This window comes from Chrysochloris asiatica, unplaced genomic scaffold (assembly GCF_000296735.1).
Source record: "Chrysochloris asiatica unplaced genomic scaffold, ChrAsi1.0 scaffold00031, whole genome shotgun sequence".
NCBI classification, from domain to species: Eukaryota; Metazoa; Chordata; class Mammalia; order Afrosoricida; family Chrysochloridae; genus Chrysochloris; species Chrysochloris asiatica.
Window position 1 is genome coordinate 3,149,919 of NW_006408549.1, and position 19,416 is coordinate 3,169,334.

Consider the following 19,416-nt stretch of genomic DNA (forward strand, 5'->3'; position numbering starts at 1 on the left):
TGCAATTGCTTTGAAAAATATTCATCATGTTATTATGTTAAGTGAAAAAAGCTACACACAAAACCTTACCTACCTTCATTGTGATTAAAAGCACTTATGAGACAAAAACTGAAAATGATACAAAATGGTGGGAATATAGGGAAACTTTTTTTCTTGACTTTATTGTTCTTATAATACTGTTTTAGGATAAATTAAAACTAGAACAAAGAAAGAAAACAGAGACAACTGGATTTCCACATGCAAAAGAATAAGCCAAACCCATGCTTCACATCATATATGAAATTAGCTCAAAAGAAATCAAATGTAAAACTAAATGTAAAAACCAAAACCATAAAATTATTTGCCTAAAACAGAGGGGTAATGCTTTGGGACCTAGTTGTAGACAATGGATTCTTAGATATGACAACAGAAGCATGAGCAACAAAAGGCAAAATTGATAAATTGGACTTCATCGAAAGTAAAAACTTTTGTACATCAAAATAATTTACCAACAAAGTAAATAGACAAAGTACAGAATGGCAGAAAAATGTTTGGGGTCTATATATTAGATAAGGCTTTAATATCTGGAATACATAAACAACTCCTACAATTTAACAACAAAAAGACAAACAGCCTAATCAAAAAATTAGCAAAATACTTGGATAAATATTTCATCAAAGATGACATATAAACAGCCAATATACACATGAAAAAGAAATGCTCAATGTCACAAATTATTAAGGAAATGCCGGTCAAAACTGCGGTGAGTTACCACTTCATTCTCCACTAGGATGGCTATGATCAGAAAAATGGAATGACAAGTATTAGCAAGGATGGAGAGAAACTGCAACCCTTATCCATTGCTGATGGAATTGTGAAATAGTGCAGCCACTGTGAAAAACTGCTATGGATTGAATTATGGCCCAGAAATGTGTGTTGTTAATCCTAACTCTTTGCCTGTGGTAAGGGGCTCTGGTGGCCCAGTGAGCTAAGTGTTGGGCTGCTAACTCACCAGCTGCACTTTGAGATAAAGGTGAAGCAACCTACTTCCAGAAAGATGCACAGTCTCAAAAACCCTCTGGAGCAGTTCTTCCCTGTCCTACAGGGTTGCTATGAGTCAGAATCAATTTACCAGAAGCAACAGAGAGAGATGCTTATGGTTGTAATCCCATTCGGGAAGGCGTGCCTTCGTTAGGTTAATCAGCAGTTTTCATCAGTATATATATACTGATATATACTCTATACCAAAAAAAGAGTGGATCTCTTTTGAGATATAAAAGAGATTCAACAAGGAAGTAGAGCAGAGATGGGGCAAGACAGATGCCAGGACACATAGAAATCTCTAAGGAAGCTGAAGAGACTGGGACCCTCCTCCAGAGCTGACCGAATAAGAGTGCCTTCCCCTAGAGCTGGCACTCTGAAATTAAATGTCTGGCCTCCTAAAGTGTGAGAAAATAAATTTCTGTTTGTTACAACTATCCACTTGTGATATTTCTATTTAGGTAACACCAGAAAACTGAGATAAAAATAGTTTAGCAAGTCCTCAAAAAGTTAAATGTCTGACCCAACAAGAACTGAAAGTTGGAATGCAAACCATGTTTGTACATCAGTGTTCATTACAGCACTATTCACAATGACCAAAAGATAGAAACAACCTAAATGTCCATCAACAGACAGATAGATAAACAATGTAGCATATGCATGCAATGGAATATTAATCATAGAAATGAAGTTCTGATGCAAGCTGTAACTTGGATGAACCTTGAAAACATGCTGAGTGAAAGAACGTAGTCTTAAAAGGGCAGATATTACATGATGACCCCTCTCATATGAAATATCTTTATATGTATAGAGACCAGAGTTTATTAATGGTTACCAGGGGAAGAAGGGAGGGAAAAAGAGAAAGTTACTGCTTAAGGAGTTCTGCTAAGGGTGATAGAAAACTTTGGAAATGGGCAATAGTAATGGTTGCACAACATCATGAATGTCATTGATGCCATTGAATTACACATGATGAGAAATACTGAAATAACCATTTATTACATATATGTATTTGCCACAATTTAAAATACAAGAACACAGAAAACAGAGCAAACAGGAAGAAAGAAATCTGCTTCCAAGTAACTGAAGGCTCTTTTGCTTGTGGCTGTGATCTACTTTCTGAAGGAACAATTGACCAGGAATATGGGAAGGCTTGGAATTCCTTCCTTATCATTAGTATATTCCAACTGCCAAAGCAAAATGAATGAATAAGATATTCATATCTTTAATAAGGAGACATCAATGACAATTAAGAAAGTCCTTGGAAGGAGCTATTGATGAAAAACTTAGAAATAAAATGAGAATAGGAGCGCTAATGATGAAAATAATATGTTTATTGTTGAGAATTAGAATACAAAGAAAAATATAAAGATCTATGTAATTGGAGCAAGATGACTTATTAGGCATACCCTCTGCAGCAAAGACATGTGAGACCAAGTGAAACAGACACAAATGGGGATCCTGGAACCCTGAGCATCAGGATAGGACAGAGGGCTGGACTGAGCACCTACTGGAAGAGGAAGTTGAACAGGAGCAGTGAGAGAAGAAAAATGATGGATTGTGGGCCAATATGGAACAGCACAGTCTTGCAGTAACAAGACAGGACTGGAGGTTGGCAGAATGGGGTTCAGTTCTCCTTTGTTCCTATGCGCTCCTGGTAGCCAGGGGCATGGCCAGGCCCTGCCCTCATCAGCCCAGCCACCAGCAGCACCCCGTCCTGTGCAGCCCCTGCTTAACACCCCTGCTTCTGGAAGCATGTGAACCTGCCCCAAAGCACACAAACCGTGAACAGAAAACCACCTTCACATTTCCAGTCTCTACCACATCCACCAGGAGGCATGTGGTGTGTGCCTGAGAACACAGCAATATACAATCATCAATTAAATTTAAATACAACACCACAACATGTTGGAGAAGACAATTTCGGCTTAAACTAAGAAACAAGACCAAGTGCCTCAAGCAAGTGACCAAAATATAGAGTTAGAAAATATAATGCCAGAAATGGTATCAGAACTACTTGATAAAGAATTTAAAAGAATACTACTTATTCAACAGATTAAGAGAGTGATCAAGAAAAGGAAAGCATAGGCAAAATTATAGAAGAATTCAGGAAACAAACTGACAAAATAAATGAAAAAATGGGACCCACCCAAAAACGGCAACTAGAAAGTCGTAAGATTCACATTCAGACTTCAGAAATAGATAATACACTGAAAGAGCAAAGAAATTGTAGTGAACCAAATTACTAAGCTTGAAGAAAAATCTCTCAATATTTATCTTCTAGAGGAACAATCAGAAAAAAAGAACAAAAGAATCTGAAGAACAAGAAGATACAAAAACAAAACATAGAGATTCGTGTCTAAGAGTTGATGGAAGAAAACTTACTTCCCTGACATCATGAAAGACAAGAAGACAGCCATTCAAGAAGTTGGTCGAACTCCAAACAGGATAAACCCCAGAAGAAAAACACCAAGACTTATTTTAATCAACCTTTTCAAAACCAAAGACAAGGAACAAATCCTGAAAGCAGCTCAGGAAAAAGTAAAAGTTACCTACAAAGGAGATCTAATTAGACTAAGTTTTGATATAAGGGAAGACAACAACACAGGTAAGATATGCTCACTATGGAATGATCAGCCACTCACGACCTAAAGGGCACTGTTTACCAGGACAAGGTTCAGAGTGGTTGGGAAACAGGGTGGAATGGAAGCAGAAACCACAGGGAGGAAGTGGGATAATTGTTGTTATGTGGAAGGCATTACAATCATTGAGATGAAACAAAATGTGTGATTTTTTTGGATGTAAAACCTGTGATCTGCTCTGTAAACCTTCACTCAATTCGCAATATTAAGTTTCAGAAGCAGAAAAAGACTAAGCCCTGATTTCTCAGTACAAACCATGCAGGCAAGAAGAAAATGCTGAAAGAAAAAGTTGCCAACCAAGAATCATATACTCAGCAAAACTGCCCTCACATATGATGGCAAAATTAGGTCATTTTCAGATAAACAAAAGAATTTGTAAAAACCAGACCAACCTGATAAAAAAAGTACTAAAGTGAGGTCTTTGGACAGAGAATTAACAACAGCTAACAACAATCTGTGACTGAAATATATGACAATATCAGCTAGAAATAAACCCAGATATAGAAGTATACACAGTAAAACAGACCTACAAGTCTGAAAATAGAGAACCAGAGATACAATTGCAACAACAAAAACCTACACAGTAAAAAAGAGGGGAAATTTTGTAGTAACTGACTTTCCAAATGATGAGGAAATCAAGAAGTAGATTTCAAGGAAAAAATTAAATAAAGATAAACCTAATTGTTGTTGTTATTAATTGCCCATGAGTCAGTTCCGCCCCATCGTGACCCTGTATAGGGTTTTCGAGGAGCAGCTGGTGAGCTTGAACTGCCGACCTTGCAGATCAAACTGACTTTGCAATCCAGTGCATTAACCCGCAGTGCCCCACCAGGACCATGACCCTAATACTAAATGAAGTCCTAGGCCTAGCCTAGATTTAGCCATAGCCCTAACTTTAACCCTCACTCAAGGAAGAAAAAAATCCATGTAATTAAGCACCATTGTACAGACTGATGGACGGGAATGACTGATACGTTCAGGAAGACAGCTTGCCAATTTATTTTAGAAATCTAGCAGTGGTCACTGACACAGTAATTTCCTGTTACGTGACATTCCTAAGGAAATAAACAGGGCTGTACAAAGATTTATGTACAAAGATAATCATCTCAGTCTCACTTTCAATATAAAAAATGGATAGATTTGGAATACTCAGAAAATAGGGAGTTGTTGAAATAAACCTTATATTCATATATGTGCCAATAAAGGGCATACTCTAGAAGAATACTTAATGACATGTTGTTCTTGTTTAGTGCCATCTAGCCGGTTCTGACTCTTAGCGACCCTGTATAGGGTTTCCTGGGAGCAGCTGGTGAGTTTGAACCACCGACCTTGCAGTCAAGTGCTTATCCTGCAGCACTACACCAGGACTCCATAGAAAATCTATAAAGGCAATAGGAAGTAGATTCCTATTTATACTTACACCAGATATACTGTATGATTCATGTGTTTTGGTACATACAAATTTAGAGATAGAAGAATAACTAAAAAGAAAGGTACCAAAATGTAAAAAGCGGTTTGAGGTTGAATGCTGAGATTATCCAAAAACTAAATTGAACATCACTGAGTCAATTCTGAGCGTATACAGGGTTTCTGAGACTATAAATCTTTATAGGAGCAGACAGCCTCATTTTTTTACGGTGCAGCAGCTGATGAGTTTGAACCACCAGCCTTTCGGTTAACAGCTCAATGCGTAACCCACAGTACCACCAAGAATCCTTGTTGAGATTATAGGTCATTTAAATTTTTCCCATGCTTTTCTGTCTAACTTTTTATAAGTAAACATACTTTCATCATTTTAAAAATGCGTTTAAAGATGGTTCATAATCCTAATACCTAAACTAACCATTGGCAGTCTCTACAGACAGTTTCTTCTAGTCTTTTTTTTTTTTTTTATGTGTGTGCATACAGAAACCCACCCACCCACTGCCATCCAGTGGATTCTGACTCATCGGGACCCTCTATAGGGTTTCCAAGACTTTACAGAATCAGCCAGCCTCTTCTTTCTCCTGCAGGATGTGGAGCAGCTAATGGATTTGAAAATCCAACATTAGAATGATGCTGCATATGTAATGTTATATTGTCATCTGTTCTCACCAAACCACTCCCCCCCAAAAACCACTCCCCCACAAAAAACCACTCCCCCACAAAAAACCACTCCCCCACAAAAAAAACACTCCCCCACAAAAAAAAAAAAAAAAAAAAGTTTATGAGTCTTCTACACCAGCCTAGAAATAACTGGCATAGTTACAATTAATATTGATTAATCAGCTGGTAATTATACATGCTTTGAAAATATAATAATTAATAGCAACTGATAGTTTATTTGGCTGTTTAATAAAGAATTCTAATTTTGTTTTTGTGTTGTGTTTAAATATAATTTCACTTCACATGGCAGTTGAATTAGATGACCTTTAAGGTCCTTTGCAATCCTGAGCTTCTGACACTAATGAAACAACATATTTAATAACTCCTTCCCTCTGTTAATTATTCCTTGGGAAACCTAGCTCTTCAGACCAGAAAACCATAAGCACATTGTGTTCTAATTTCAGTTAGTGTTTGAGAGGAAGTAAACTCCCTTCTACGGCTAACCTTACAAACGTAAACCATCTAGTGACACATAGACCTCTTTGTTGTTGCTGCTGCTGCTAAGTGTCCCCAGGTAGGTTCCAACTAATAACGACCCTGTATAATGTTTCCATTGTTGTTGTTAAGTGCTGTCGAGTCGGTTCTGACTCATAGCGACCCTGTACAGGGTTTCCAAGCAGCTGGTGGATTTGAATTGCTGACCTTGTGGTTCTCATGATATTTCCCTAGATACTTAAAATTCCAAGATCAGCTAAAATATAACTATTGTTATAATCAATAGAAAATATGTAAAAGGATCAGACCAAAAGACATTCTAAGATGGCTATAGTGACCTCGTTGTCTCTTTGAGGCTTTGGCTTTTAAATTTTGTCACCTGGTCTCTGTTAATTATGACTTCTGACTGAAAGAAAATGCCTAATTTGGAAGTTTGCCCTCATGCATTTTCAAAAGCTAAAAAAGGATAAAGCTAAGATATGTTATGACCAAGCAGATCAACAGCAACAAAGAGGGGATGGCTGTTTCATATTTATTGTCTTTGACTTACGATTTGATTTCATATTATTTTTAACTTTCTGTGGGTTTTGGTGAAATTATGGAATCACATGCACCAGTAACTTCAAGGGACCGAGCACAGAAAGAAAGTCCCATCTTCTTTTCTAACAAAACGCAGCTTTTCTAGGAAATGCTTCATTGCTTTAATGTTGGTATAATCATATCAAGTAGCTGCTTCTTAATTGTTATTTGAAAGTATGAAAATTTTGCTCTCATAGGAAAAGGTTTCTCTTTAGAGTAGAAACTATCTTTTGCTCATGTAAATCTTTGGTTTAAATGGTTGACTGAGAAGTGAATGCTTAGCTCTGGCTCTGTTTCTTATTGGTATCTTTGTCAAACGGTATTTTTATTGAAACTCCTAAGCACTTATAACAAAAAGGACTCATACATAGAGTAATATATAACTCAGTAAACTGAAGGGTAAATTGATTTTCACTTTCCATTCTTCTCATTTATTTGATTTTACCATCTTTGTGTTGAGTTGAATAGTTATTTTCTCATTAATTCCACATGGATGCTCTGACTTTTCTTATCTCCTCCCTTCATTGTTTTCACCTTTCTTATCTACTAGTAATTATAACCTTGGCAGCATCTTCTCATCAGTGAGGGCTGGAAAATAAGCATGTTGCTCCAAAGCTAAAAAGCAACCAGTCACAAAGCAGATCATTGGCAAATCTAAAGTCCAGCACAAGTTGGGCCACGGGACCACTACTTGGGTAATGTCACATCCTATCCCATTCTTGAAACTCAATTGGTATACTTTATGCTACCATGTTATCTTAAGATGCTTACCGGTAATCGTATGTCAAATACGTGTTTTATTTTTTGTTGTTGTTTTTTTTTTTTCTTATTCTTTTTCAGCATCATTGACTGTTATTTCAGTAAAGGCAGTATCAAGCATGATCGCTTTTTCTGTGACGGATAAAATGCAACTAACTTATCCCATCTTCTATATCATGTTTATCATCATGGTTGCATCTTGTGTTTTCCAAGTCAAGTAAGTTAGCTTCTACATATTCAATGATCTTTTTATAGTCCTGTACACCGCTGCGCATGCATCTTTACTGGCTTCGTATGATCATTCAACTTTGCTCCAACTGATTTCGAAGGGTGAAGGGTCTACCACTTCTCCTTGGTCAACACGCCTTGCATTGTCCTTCGCATCCAATAATACATTTTTACTAAGCTTTGCCTTCATGTCTTGTGAGTCCTAAAGTGCAGCCATAATCCAGCCAAGTGCACTTTGATACTTTCCTGATGCTCTTCTGCTTGTAATTAATATCCATTGTACACAGGTTGTCATTAGCAATAAATCAAAAGGGCAGGTCCACATTCAGGATTTCATTCTAAATATAGGAAATGCATGAACCCTTCACCTTCATTTCTTAGCTCATGCTCATTAATTGCCCAGGGATGGACAGAACCAGACATTTGGCCGGGAGGGAAATCCTTTCTCCAGAACTTTGCATCTTTGGCCAGAACTTTCTTTGAACCCATGGGATCGCAGAGTGATTGTTTTATGTTTCTCTTGGGGCCTAATAGTGGTCACATGGTACGTTTTTAATTTCTTGCTCTTCTGTCCCCTACCTCCATCTGTTCTGTTCATTCCCTCTCCTTTTCACATTGCCTTTATGCCTTTGCCTGCTATACTCTCAAGTCAAACAGTAACTTTTCTGTTCACTCCAAAATGCTATGCGAAAGCATCATCCCAGTGTCAGCTAGGAAGTCAGAGCCCTGTAAAGTTGAATTATTATGGGCTGAATATAGGTCCTGGTACAAAGTCTATGGAAAGTTACTGGAGAAGCCCAATATTTTGTCACTGTTTTGTTGGTCATACTCTTCTAAGACTTAGTGTGTTTCTAATTCCTGAATCTCAGCATTTTGCTTCTTGTCCTTTCTTCTGAATTAATCAGGACTGCTTCCATATCTTTTGGAATTTAGTGATTAGCGTCATTATCTTTATACTATGCTTTATGAGTTTAATAGGCAGATACCATTGAAAAGAAAGTACATTCCCAACATCCTGTTTTTGATATCTGTATCCTTCACACTCCAGAGCTGTGGTTCTCAACAACCTTGGCTGCCCATTAAAATCTGAGGAGGCAGATTTATTTACACACACACACGAGGGTGAGTCAAATTATCCACATTTGGGCTGTAGGATTTATTTTAATCAACTTTTAGAAAAGACAAATACATTATTTTTGACATAATCTCCTTGCTTTTCCATCTGTCAACAAGCTTTCGTATTCCCTTATTCAAAAATGTTTGAGGCTGAGCTGTGAGCCACAAATGCGCTGCTGTCTTCACTTTTTTCATTAGAGGTGAGTCTTCGTCCTTGAAGGGTTGCTTTCAGGGGACCAAACAGGTACAAGTTTGATGGAGCAAGATCAGGACTATTGATAGAATGGTTTAACACCTCAAAACGGAGTTTTTGCAGAGTGTCAACAGTATGTGCAGAGTACAGACGTGCATTGTCATACATGATCACAGTGCTCTTGGAGAGCAGTCCTCTGCTATCAGCTCTTTAGTGAGCATCTCACTGTAACAAACACTGTTGGTTGTTGAACCTTTTTCCTGATAGTGTTCCAATACTAGCCCTTGAGAATCCCAGAAAAATGTAAGCACCAATTTTCCAGTTGATGGTTGCCTTTTGAACTTTTTCTTGGTCAGTGATTAAAGATGCTTATTCCATACTCTGCCGTTTACTCTCAGACTCGTAGTGATGAATCCATGTCTCATCACCAGTAACCTTTTTTTTTTTTTTAAGAAACTTTTACCTTTCTATGAGTATGGGTCCAAATTTTGTTTGAAGATGTCCAAACACTTCTGTTTATGCTCTTCCATGTGATGTTTCGGTACCCATCTCGCACAAACTTTTCAAAATGCAAGTCTGTCGTGGATTATTTCAGAAGCAGAGCCATGGCTGATTTCCAAATGATGTGCCACATAATCCACTGTCACTAGTCTATTCGACAGAATCATTTCACATGCATGCTCAATGTGGTCCTCAACCATGGGTGTGGATGGGCGTTCTAATATATTATAATATAAGGTGGATAATTTTTTACTCATCCTCGTGTATGTGTGTGTATATACAGTCTCATTTTATGTACGTATCTATGCATATGTATGGTAGCATAGTGGTTACGAATCAGGCTGTTAACCTCAAGGTCGGCAGTTCGAAACTACCAGCGGTTCCTCAGGGGAAAGATGAGGCGGTCTGCTCCCGTAAAGATTTACAGCCTTGGAAACCCTGTGTAGGGTCACTATGAGCCGGAACCGACTCCACGGTACTTAACAACAACAACATACATACACATATATATACACATACATAAGAGGGGACTTCAAAAAGCACATGGAAAAATGGAATTACAAGGTAATGGAATTTTTCATGAATTTTTTGAAGCCCCTTGTATGCATGTATATGCACTCACACACTCATGCCGGGGGCCATAAATACATTTTTCCAGTTGCTCTGGGGTAAGACCGAAGCATTAGTGTTTTTTTAAAGCACTCGGTGATGTCAGTACAATCTGTTGCTTTAGAAAACGAAAGGTCTGGTTCCCCATGGAGGCAGCACAGCTGCAGAAACCTGAATTCCTGTTGGTGGCCGAAGTAAGTGAGAAACTGAGCTTGTCACATGTGCTCTGCAGCTGGAGCACAGAGCTTTGCTTTTTGAAACATTACACATTCCTTTGCTTCTCCATCTTCTTTCTTGGCACGTGGCATGTCAATGGATAGCTACACTGTTCCCCAGAAATGATATTTAACAGATTCTAGGGTCTATCCTAATGAATCAGCCCCAGTGTGATACTGGTCCAGCAGCTTGAATCGCTTCCAACTCAAACTTCTGTGGCCTCGGAATATGATTAATTGCTTTTCATTGTTACTGTTGTTGGTTTAAACAGACCATAAAACCTGACATCTGATCTCATACATCAGATGCATATAAGCTATAACTGCTGATTGGAAATGCCCTTTTACTGCACTTCCTTTTCCTTTGTAGTTCTAGCTGAAGAGCATACATTTCTTGAAGTTATTGTGAACTTCATGCTGAGCTTTTCTTAAAGCCAGAGACTCAGTAAGTGCTTTCTGCTTTAGGTTCCTGAATCAAGCCACAAAACTCTACAATACGACGATGGTGGTGCCCATTAACCATATTTTCTTTACAACCAGTGCCATTATTGCAGGTAAGATTTGGCTTTTTATGCAAAGGTGATTCACCCCACACACAAGCATAAATCAAGAAGTCTTTGGATTTTATGTTATTTTATACTCCCTGCCACCCTTGCCTCTATCCAGTACCAGAAATCTCCTCCATAATCTCCACTGTGGGAAGTTATTCCACTTTGCATGGTTGTACCCCGTGCTCACTACTCCCAGCTTGGGTCACTCTAATTCTCTGACCAGCATTCATTATTAGAAGGCTTCCTAGTGTGGCACTGTAGAATCAGTACTGGTCAACAGTTCAAACACACCAGCTGCTCCTTGGGAAGCCTACATAGATAGGGTCACTATGAGTTCAAACAGATTCAAGGACACTTAACAACAACCCAAAAAAACTGACTAGAAGGGGTCTTGGTGAGTCACTGTGAAATCATTACTGCAAGACCGACAGTTCAAACCCACCAGGTGCTCCTCAGAAACCCTTATACAGGGTCACTATGAGTCAGAACTGACTCAACAGCACATAACCACAACAAGTTATTAGAAATTGTTTCTTATATTTGAGGGGAAATTAGTTTCCCTGTGAATTCAAGTTGCTCATGTTAGTTGTGTTTTCTGGAGTCTTTCCCCTTGCCAGCCCTTTTGATAATCAAACCAGCTGTCATGGGCCTCTTGGCCAAACATCCCCAATTCCATTTTCCCCAGAGATTGAGGAGCAAAAAATTAATCCAGTGCCCCAGGGAAGGACAGGCATACAAGTGCAGAAACTATTACCTCCCACTTCTAGCCTCTATTTTCCTATTATTGCAGTTCGTTTATTCTTATAGACAATTTTTTTATATGCTAGACACAACAGTATTAAAAAGTATAAATTTGAAACACATTTCAAACTAAAATACAGAAGCTTTAAATATATGATTTCTCAATTTGCTATTGGTCTGTCCTATTTTGGAGTCCTGGTGTGGTGCTGTGGGTTAAAGGGCTAGACTGCAAAGCTGTTTGAATTGCGAAATCAGTGGTTCAAGCTCACCAGTCACTCCTCAGAAACCCTATACAGGGTTGCTATGGGTCGGAACCGACTCGACGGCACTTAACAACAACAACAAATGTCCTGTTTTGTTGGTTTATTTGATGTGTTTCTCAATGCAAAATTCATGTATTGGGGGAACAATTGGGGATTATCTGATTCCTAATTGGTTCACCCTTTTTATTTCATGGCAAAGAGTATGACTGCCAGTGAGCAATTTAAAAAAATAACTAGTACATTTTTCTGTTTCCCAAAATTGAACTTTACATTGAAAGAAAAACATTATATTCCAAGACAAACTTATTTTTCTTTTAGCATTTTATGTTTGTTGATTAAAAAAAAAAAAAAAGAGGGAAGGTAGAAAAGATGGAGAAAGTGTCTGAAAGTGTAAAAAGATTGCATTTCCATGAATAGAAAGAGCTTTCTAAGAAGACCAACAGGGCTGAGTCATTGCTCAGCACATCGAGTCATAAATGAGCCAGGGAGGCTGGGAATCCTTGGGCTAACAGGTAATCGGATATCATAGAAGAAGAATATAGGTGTAGTTTCTGCCTGCCGCCGTCAAAAAGTATAGCTCAAAATAAAAATGATAGGACAGTGAAACGGTTCTGGATATTTAATGGTGGTTACATGCCATTATAAGGAGCTCTGGTAGCGTAGTGGTTACGAATTGGGCTGCGAATTGCAAGGTCAGCAGTTTGAAACTACCAGCTGCTCCATGGGAGATAGATGAGGCTTTCTGCTCCCGTAAAGATTTACAGCCTCGGAAACCCTGTACAGGGTCGCTATGAGTCAGAACCAACTCCACGGCACTTAACAACAACAACAACAACACATGCCATTATGCACTAATCAAAACCCATAGGACTGTGCAACATAAAGAGTTAAACCCTAATGTAAACTATGTACTTTTCATTAATAACAATGCATCAGTTAATATTAATTGGCTCATCAGTTGAAACAAATGTACCACAGGAATGCAGGATGCTAATTAATACTAGGAAAAACAGTGGAGTGGGAGGCCGGTAGAAGAGGGGACATAGAGGAACTGTGTGCTTTTTACACAATTCTTCTGTAAACTTAAAACCACTCTGAAAAAGAGTTTATTTTTTACAAATAAAATACTAATATTTTGCCTACATACTTAGTAAAGTTCTTGTTTGGTTCTTCTTACCAAGTCTCCAGTGCTAACTGAAAAGCAGTATTCTAGGTAGTCTCATGGGGGCCGGTAGTGTGGGTCCACCCTCCTAGAACTGAGGCTCTCGGCTCTTTATCAAGAGCCTTAAAAATATTTCTACTCTGAAGATGAAATTCATCTTCTAGACATTCATTCTAACAACAACAAAAAATAAATCCTAAAATATTTGGGAACAAATGTGCAAAGAAGTTCATTATTACTTTACTATGTTGTTATTTAAGTGCCGTCAGGTCAGTTCCAACTTACAGCAGCCCTGTATAGGGTTTCTGAGGAGCAGCTGATGAGCTTGAACCACCAACCTTGCAGTCCAGCGCACTAACCTGCAGCACTACAACAGGACTAGCCCCCCAAAAAAGTAGAAGGAATGTAAATTACTCCTTAGAGAAATAAGTATCGTGGTGCATCATCTTAGTAGAATAACATGAAAACATTAAAATAATTGTTATAAAAAATGTGTATGATAATATGGGAAACGCTTCCGAAATACTTACTCATTAAAATGGGACGTGACTCCATCCATTACGAACTTAATTCTCCAGATACGGAGCTGTTTGAGGGCAGGACTCTGTCTTGTTCTCCAGCTGCTGGCACATAAGAGACTCTCAAAAAATATTTGTTGACTGACTGGCAAGACTAACACTACACCCAAAGTTAATGTGTTAATTTCAGGTAATGTGTAAATTAAAGCTATATTATTTAATAAAAATAGTATGGGACTGTAGGATTAGCACTGGACTGCGAAGCAGAAGGTTCGCAGTTCAAACCCACCAGCTGCCCCTCAGAAACCCAACACCGGGTCATTATGAGTCAGAACCGACTCAGCAGCACTAAATAACAACAGCAATGAAGGCTTTAGACCAGGGGTGGTCTGGCCATGCCAAGGCAACATTAGGGGTGAGTTAATTAAATGTTTGACCATATATGTTGTTGTTAAGTGCTGTCGAGTCAGTTCTGACCCATAGCGACCCTGTGTAGGGTTTCCAAGGCTGTAAATATTTACGGGAACAGAAAGCCTCATCTTTCTGCTGCAGAACAGCTAGTAGTTTCAAACTGCTAACCTTAAGGTTCGCAGCCCGATTCATACCCACTATGCTACCAGAGCTCCTTATATAGCAAGCTAACATTCAAGTTGATAATTTTGTATGGCCTGTGAATGATGTTATAAATATCCAAATGACCCTTGGCAGAAAAAGTTTCCCCACCCCTGCTTTAGACCAAGAATAAGCATTGAAATCAACATGGAAAGGGAAAACCCATCAGAGCAGGTGGCACATCCATGCTTCCTTCACCCAGAAAGAAGACAGGAAGAAGAAAGGGGGAGACTGAGTTGGCAGTGGGAAATAGAACAGTAGTAGCCCTTCAGTTGTTAGAGTGTTCTCCAGGACTTCTGTTGCCCAGCTGGGCATGTGGTCAGACCAGCAAGCCACACTGCATTGCCAAGGATGATCGTACAGACAGCAACAGAACCCAGAGTCTACCCAGGTACTCCAAGCAGGCCTGCTGACCCCTGACCTCAAACCGTAGGTGGAAAATGGTCACTAGAGGTTTGTTTACTTGCATGTTTCAATGGGGGAAAGCCTGGACCATGTAAGAAATTTCTGTTCATAAAAGTTATCAATTATGTTCACCTCCTGGCACTTATCTAAGGACTACACGCCTATTTTCTTTTGAAAATGTAAGTATAACATACAAGGGGGCTTCAAAAAGCTTTTAAGATAATTGAGTTAATAGATAGTGAGATTTTTTTCCATAAACTTTTTGAAGCCCCCTTCATACACTTATTTTAAACGAAGCTATTGAACATGTGTCTTAATGGTAATTAAATTTAGAAAATATGATATATTAACATAAATTTTTGAACAGCACATATCCATTATAAATACTCTTATTCTAGGGGTAATTTTGTCTTTATTTCTACTATAGGTATCATATTTTATCAGGAATTCCTTGGTGCAACTTTTCTCCCTATATTTATATATCTTTTTGGGTAAGTCAATGCCTAAGCGGTAAGACATGTGAAATTCTATTACTTTTGCATAGGGTTTTTGGCATTGTACCTGAGGTATAGAAAATTGGAAGATTATATAAGAAACATTAGTTTCCTGAACTAAAAGAAAGATGTTTTTCAACTTAACACCCCACGTAGGGCTCACTGCCTTCAACTTTGTGATTTTGGGGTTTTTTTGAGAGTTCTGAAACATTGGAAATTAGCTGGCCCTTGTAGTTATTCCATATAAAAGGAGCCCTGGTGGTGCAGTGGGTTAGGCATTGGGCTGCTGACTGCAAGGTCAATAATTCAACAGCTGCTCCACTTGAGAAAGAGGAGGCTTTCTGCTCCCATAAAAATTTACAACTTCGAACACCCTACACAAGGTTGGTCTGAGTCAGAACCAAGTCGGTGGCATTGGATTAAGGTTAAGGTTAAGGGTTGAGGGTTCTGAAAGAAACACTGGAGACTGTCCGTTCCAGCCATAGTCAAGATACATCCACTATTGGCCCTTGTAGTTATTCCATGGCCTTTTTGTACTAAATCAGATCTACCCTACCCTTGGGAGCCCCCTAGACTAGATTTCAAGTCAATCAGAGGAATATGAATGCCTCTAGGAACCTCCCAAATTCAAAACCAAGACTAGAGCAGCTCCTAGGTTTTGGAACGAATGGCATCAGATTGAGAGCACCCGTCTTTTGCATCAAGGTTCCTAGCGAGAAGCCTCCCTGGAGATTTGGTGGGCAGCAGTGTTGGCATTACTTGCAAACAGAGAGTAGAACTTTGACAAACGATCACTAATGTATAGACGCTTCCAATCGCTCCAACTGGCACTCTGTGAATGCTTGGCTGCTTCTTGATCTGGTATTCAGCATGATCATTGTTATGTAAACTTGAGCCCAGATTATTTTCATTATAGGAAACCATCTATCTGAAAATTCAGTTTCATAAAATATTTGGGTGAGGCCAAATTTCTAGGGTCTGGAAACTATGACTACTCTTATGGCCAAGGACAACGAAATTTCTTAGAAAATTAAAGAATAAATTATTTTTTCACTTGTGTTGCATGCCAGTAATGAGTCTGGGCATGCATGGATAGAAAATGAGACCTAGTGTCTGCCCAAAGGGCTTAGAGCCTGAATTAGCCTCCAGATGGTAAAAACCTGGGGCGGAGATTTGTTGGAAGCTGCCCAAGTCTTGGTTCTGGGCGCAAGTATGATTGGCTGTAGCAATTAAGACAAATTCTAGGCAGCTTACCATGAGAAACAGGATGGACAAAACCAGTGGAATTTGTGTCATTGTACAGTTTCTGGAGCTCAGTTATTCTATATGAGCTGTGTTCTTTATTAATTCTATTCTTACAGGTGTTTTCTGTCCTTCTTTGGCGTGTTTTTGGTCACAAGAAATCGAGAAAAGGAACGCCTGCAACAGTCTTACATTGATTTGGGAGATATTCCTGGTAAAAATGTATAGCCTATCATTTATAATAGAAAATTGTATCCTTACAAATTAATTGCTGCTGGTATTATTTTGGGTCCTTTTAGCCTCAGAAAGCTTACATTTAACTATGAATCCCAGAGGGGATGCTTTAACTATAAATGTTGGTAGTCACTCATTGAATGCTGACTTTGTACAGAACATAGGGAATATAAAAGAACGGACCATGTTTTGTTGATTTAGTTAATTTTGAATCTTTCTTTGGGGTTTCCTTAAATTGGAAAAGGGCAGGGTAAAGACAGTGGCAAGGCTGCAAACAGCAGATCCCTGCAGTAAGGAAAAGTCTTTGCAGAAACCACTAAGGATGAAGGTTAGGCTGCTGAAAAGCATCGTTCCGGGGAAGACTGAGGTGGCTTGTGCACCATTGTGCCAAGAGTGCTGTTCATCACAGTCACCAGGACAGGGGTAGCTTCTACCCCCTCTCCTTCCCAAACTCCTCCAGATTGGTATACTACGTATCTTCTTTCCAGTCCTCACTCTCACCAAGAAATAACTCACTTTAGCCATTTAGACATGAGAAGAAAAGTCCAGGACACAGAAAGCAGTCTGCTATGTCCCCGTCTCCTTTCCCCCCTCCACCCTCCAACGATCTCTAGTTTTGCTGGAGACTCAAACTGACCTGTAGGTTGTCAAATAGTAGTGAAGATGTTCTCACCCACTCCTCTACCATTCTCTTAGGACTGAGGCCTTGAAGCAAGGAACATTAAATCCTTACTTATAGCCAAGAAAAAAAGTTTTTGAAATGAATTCTGTGTTCCTATTTGAACCATCTTACCCACCAAGCATTCAATGCGAGAATTGGCATTGGTAACAAGAGCTTGCTTTACTGGTATCATGTTCAAGATTGCTCAAGATTATTGGTAGAAAATAAAGTTTACTTATTTTTAACTCTTTTTTTTTTTTTTACATTTCACAAAGCCCCACAGATAGAGTCATTAATACCTGTAGAAGTCACTATCAGAGACTATTTTTCTATGTTTGGTATGTATTAACCTAAACATGCTAAGAAGACAGAACCCTGAGGAGAAAGGTTTGGGGACAGATGAATGCTTCCTGTTCTTCTCTTGACTGACCCAACCTGTGTCCCTTTTCCAACAAGGAACTATGGGATAGAGGACCAAAATCTCTCGTATGGATAGTATATGATCCCTTATCAAAGGACATGGTGTTCCATTTGGGCTTTTCTTCCTTGACACTTACCTCACCAATTTAAAGGGTTACCACAAAGTATGGGAAAAGGAGAAATAAAATGTAGCCTAGATGGAGGGGAAGTTATTAGGACTTAATCTTCAGAAAGAGCTTAAAAGATTTTCTCATAATTTTTATCTCCACAGGGAAACAAATGTTGGACAGAATACAGCCAGATTCAAATGGCTTATCCTATGGAACTTTGCCCGATGGAAGTGACTCAACAAAGAGCCAAAGTGGAGAGAAGAAAGAGGTCTAAAACGCTGAGAGGGATGGCTGTTGGCCTGTTACTCGATACCACCTTGTTAAAAAATTGCACATGTTCAATTTGTGTCAGCAGCTATTTTATGCTGACATATGCTAGCATTACTTGCCGGCCTTTACCCCACCTCAATTTCTATGGACAGTCAGGACCTTCCCAAGCTTTGACAACCTCATGTTTCATGGAATGTAATTTGAAGTGTTCCCCACACCCTGGCCGTCTCCATAGTGGTCATCCAACCGGTCTGGCTGCCTAGGCAGGAGTGTCACACAAATATGTGTACTCGTGACTTGGCTGTAGCCTGCATAGGTTCATTTTCCTGTGCGGTGTGTAGTGTGTGTCTCTTGACTCCAGATAAGTACTTTAGTCCTACCATCTCAGTCCTGAAAGATAGATCTGCCAACATTCCTTTTTCCTAGGCCACCTCTTGTGAGCCTCCCCATCAGCATCAAGAGCTCACCTTTCTGTTCCTAAATTAGAATGGTGAATCATCTCTGCTGAAATCTAGCCCAGCTTCAATCCTAACATCCTATGGAAATTAAGGGTTGTTATAAAATTAGAATTTCTAAGTAACATTATGTGATGGTATATACCATAACTAGAAGACCTTGGCTGATGGGGCTTTTAAACTTAAGAAACGGAAAATTTCAGAATTAGTACCTTTCTTTTAAAAATGAAACTATAGAATAGAAACATCTTCAGCTGTAGGATCCTATTCTACTTGAATTGCCACTGAAGAAAAATTTCATATTCTATTTTGTTACTGGGGTCCTGGTATGGTGCTGTAGAATAATCACTATACTGCTAACCATAAAGTCAGTAGTTCAAACCCACTCCTTGGAAACCCTATAGAGCATTTCTGTGTGTCGAAACTGACTCAGTGGCACTTAATATTAACAACATTTGTTGTTGTTGTTGTTAAGTGTTGTTGAGTCAGTTCCTACTCACAGCAACCCAGTATCTGGTTTCCAAGAAGCAACTGATGGGTTTGAATCACAGATATTATGGCTTGAAGTCCCCTGTTTATCCTACAATGCCATACCAGGAGTCCTTATTAGTTATAAATCTTAGAATCTGTCAAATGGGTTTATATGCTTAAACTTTTAACACAAGTCTCAAAAACTGCATTCAAATTCTTAGTGATGTTCTCATTACCTACCTTTTTTCCCTCCAAGTAATTATCCCAAGCTTTATAAACTGTTCTAGATCAAAAGACAGTTGTGATTAGAGAACTCGATTGCAAACTGTCCATCTGTGGACAGTCAGATGGGCAAACCTGGGCCT

General features: G+C 38.9%; 1 protein-coding gene across 1 annotated transcript in view; it reads left to right on the top strand.

The window, feature by feature from the left end:
- Window positions 1–18,129, top strand: part of NIPAL2 (NIPA-like domain containing 2) — a 129,806-nt gene extending 111,677 nt beyond the window's left edge. The window contains exons 7-11 of the mRNA XM_006859189.1: window positions 7,662–7,797; window positions 10,908–10,996; window positions 15,122–15,185; window positions 16,550–16,644; window positions 18,017–18,129. Of these exons, the coding sequence (XP_006859251.1) occupies window positions 7,662–7,797; window positions 10,908–10,996; window positions 15,122–15,185; window positions 16,550–16,644; window positions 18,017–18,129 (497 nt within the window). The remainder of the gene's footprint in view (window positions 1–7,661; window positions 7,798–10,907; window positions 10,997–15,121; window positions 15,186–16,549; window positions 16,645–18,016) is intronic.
- Window positions 18,130–19,416: the final 1,287 nt, after the last annotated feature.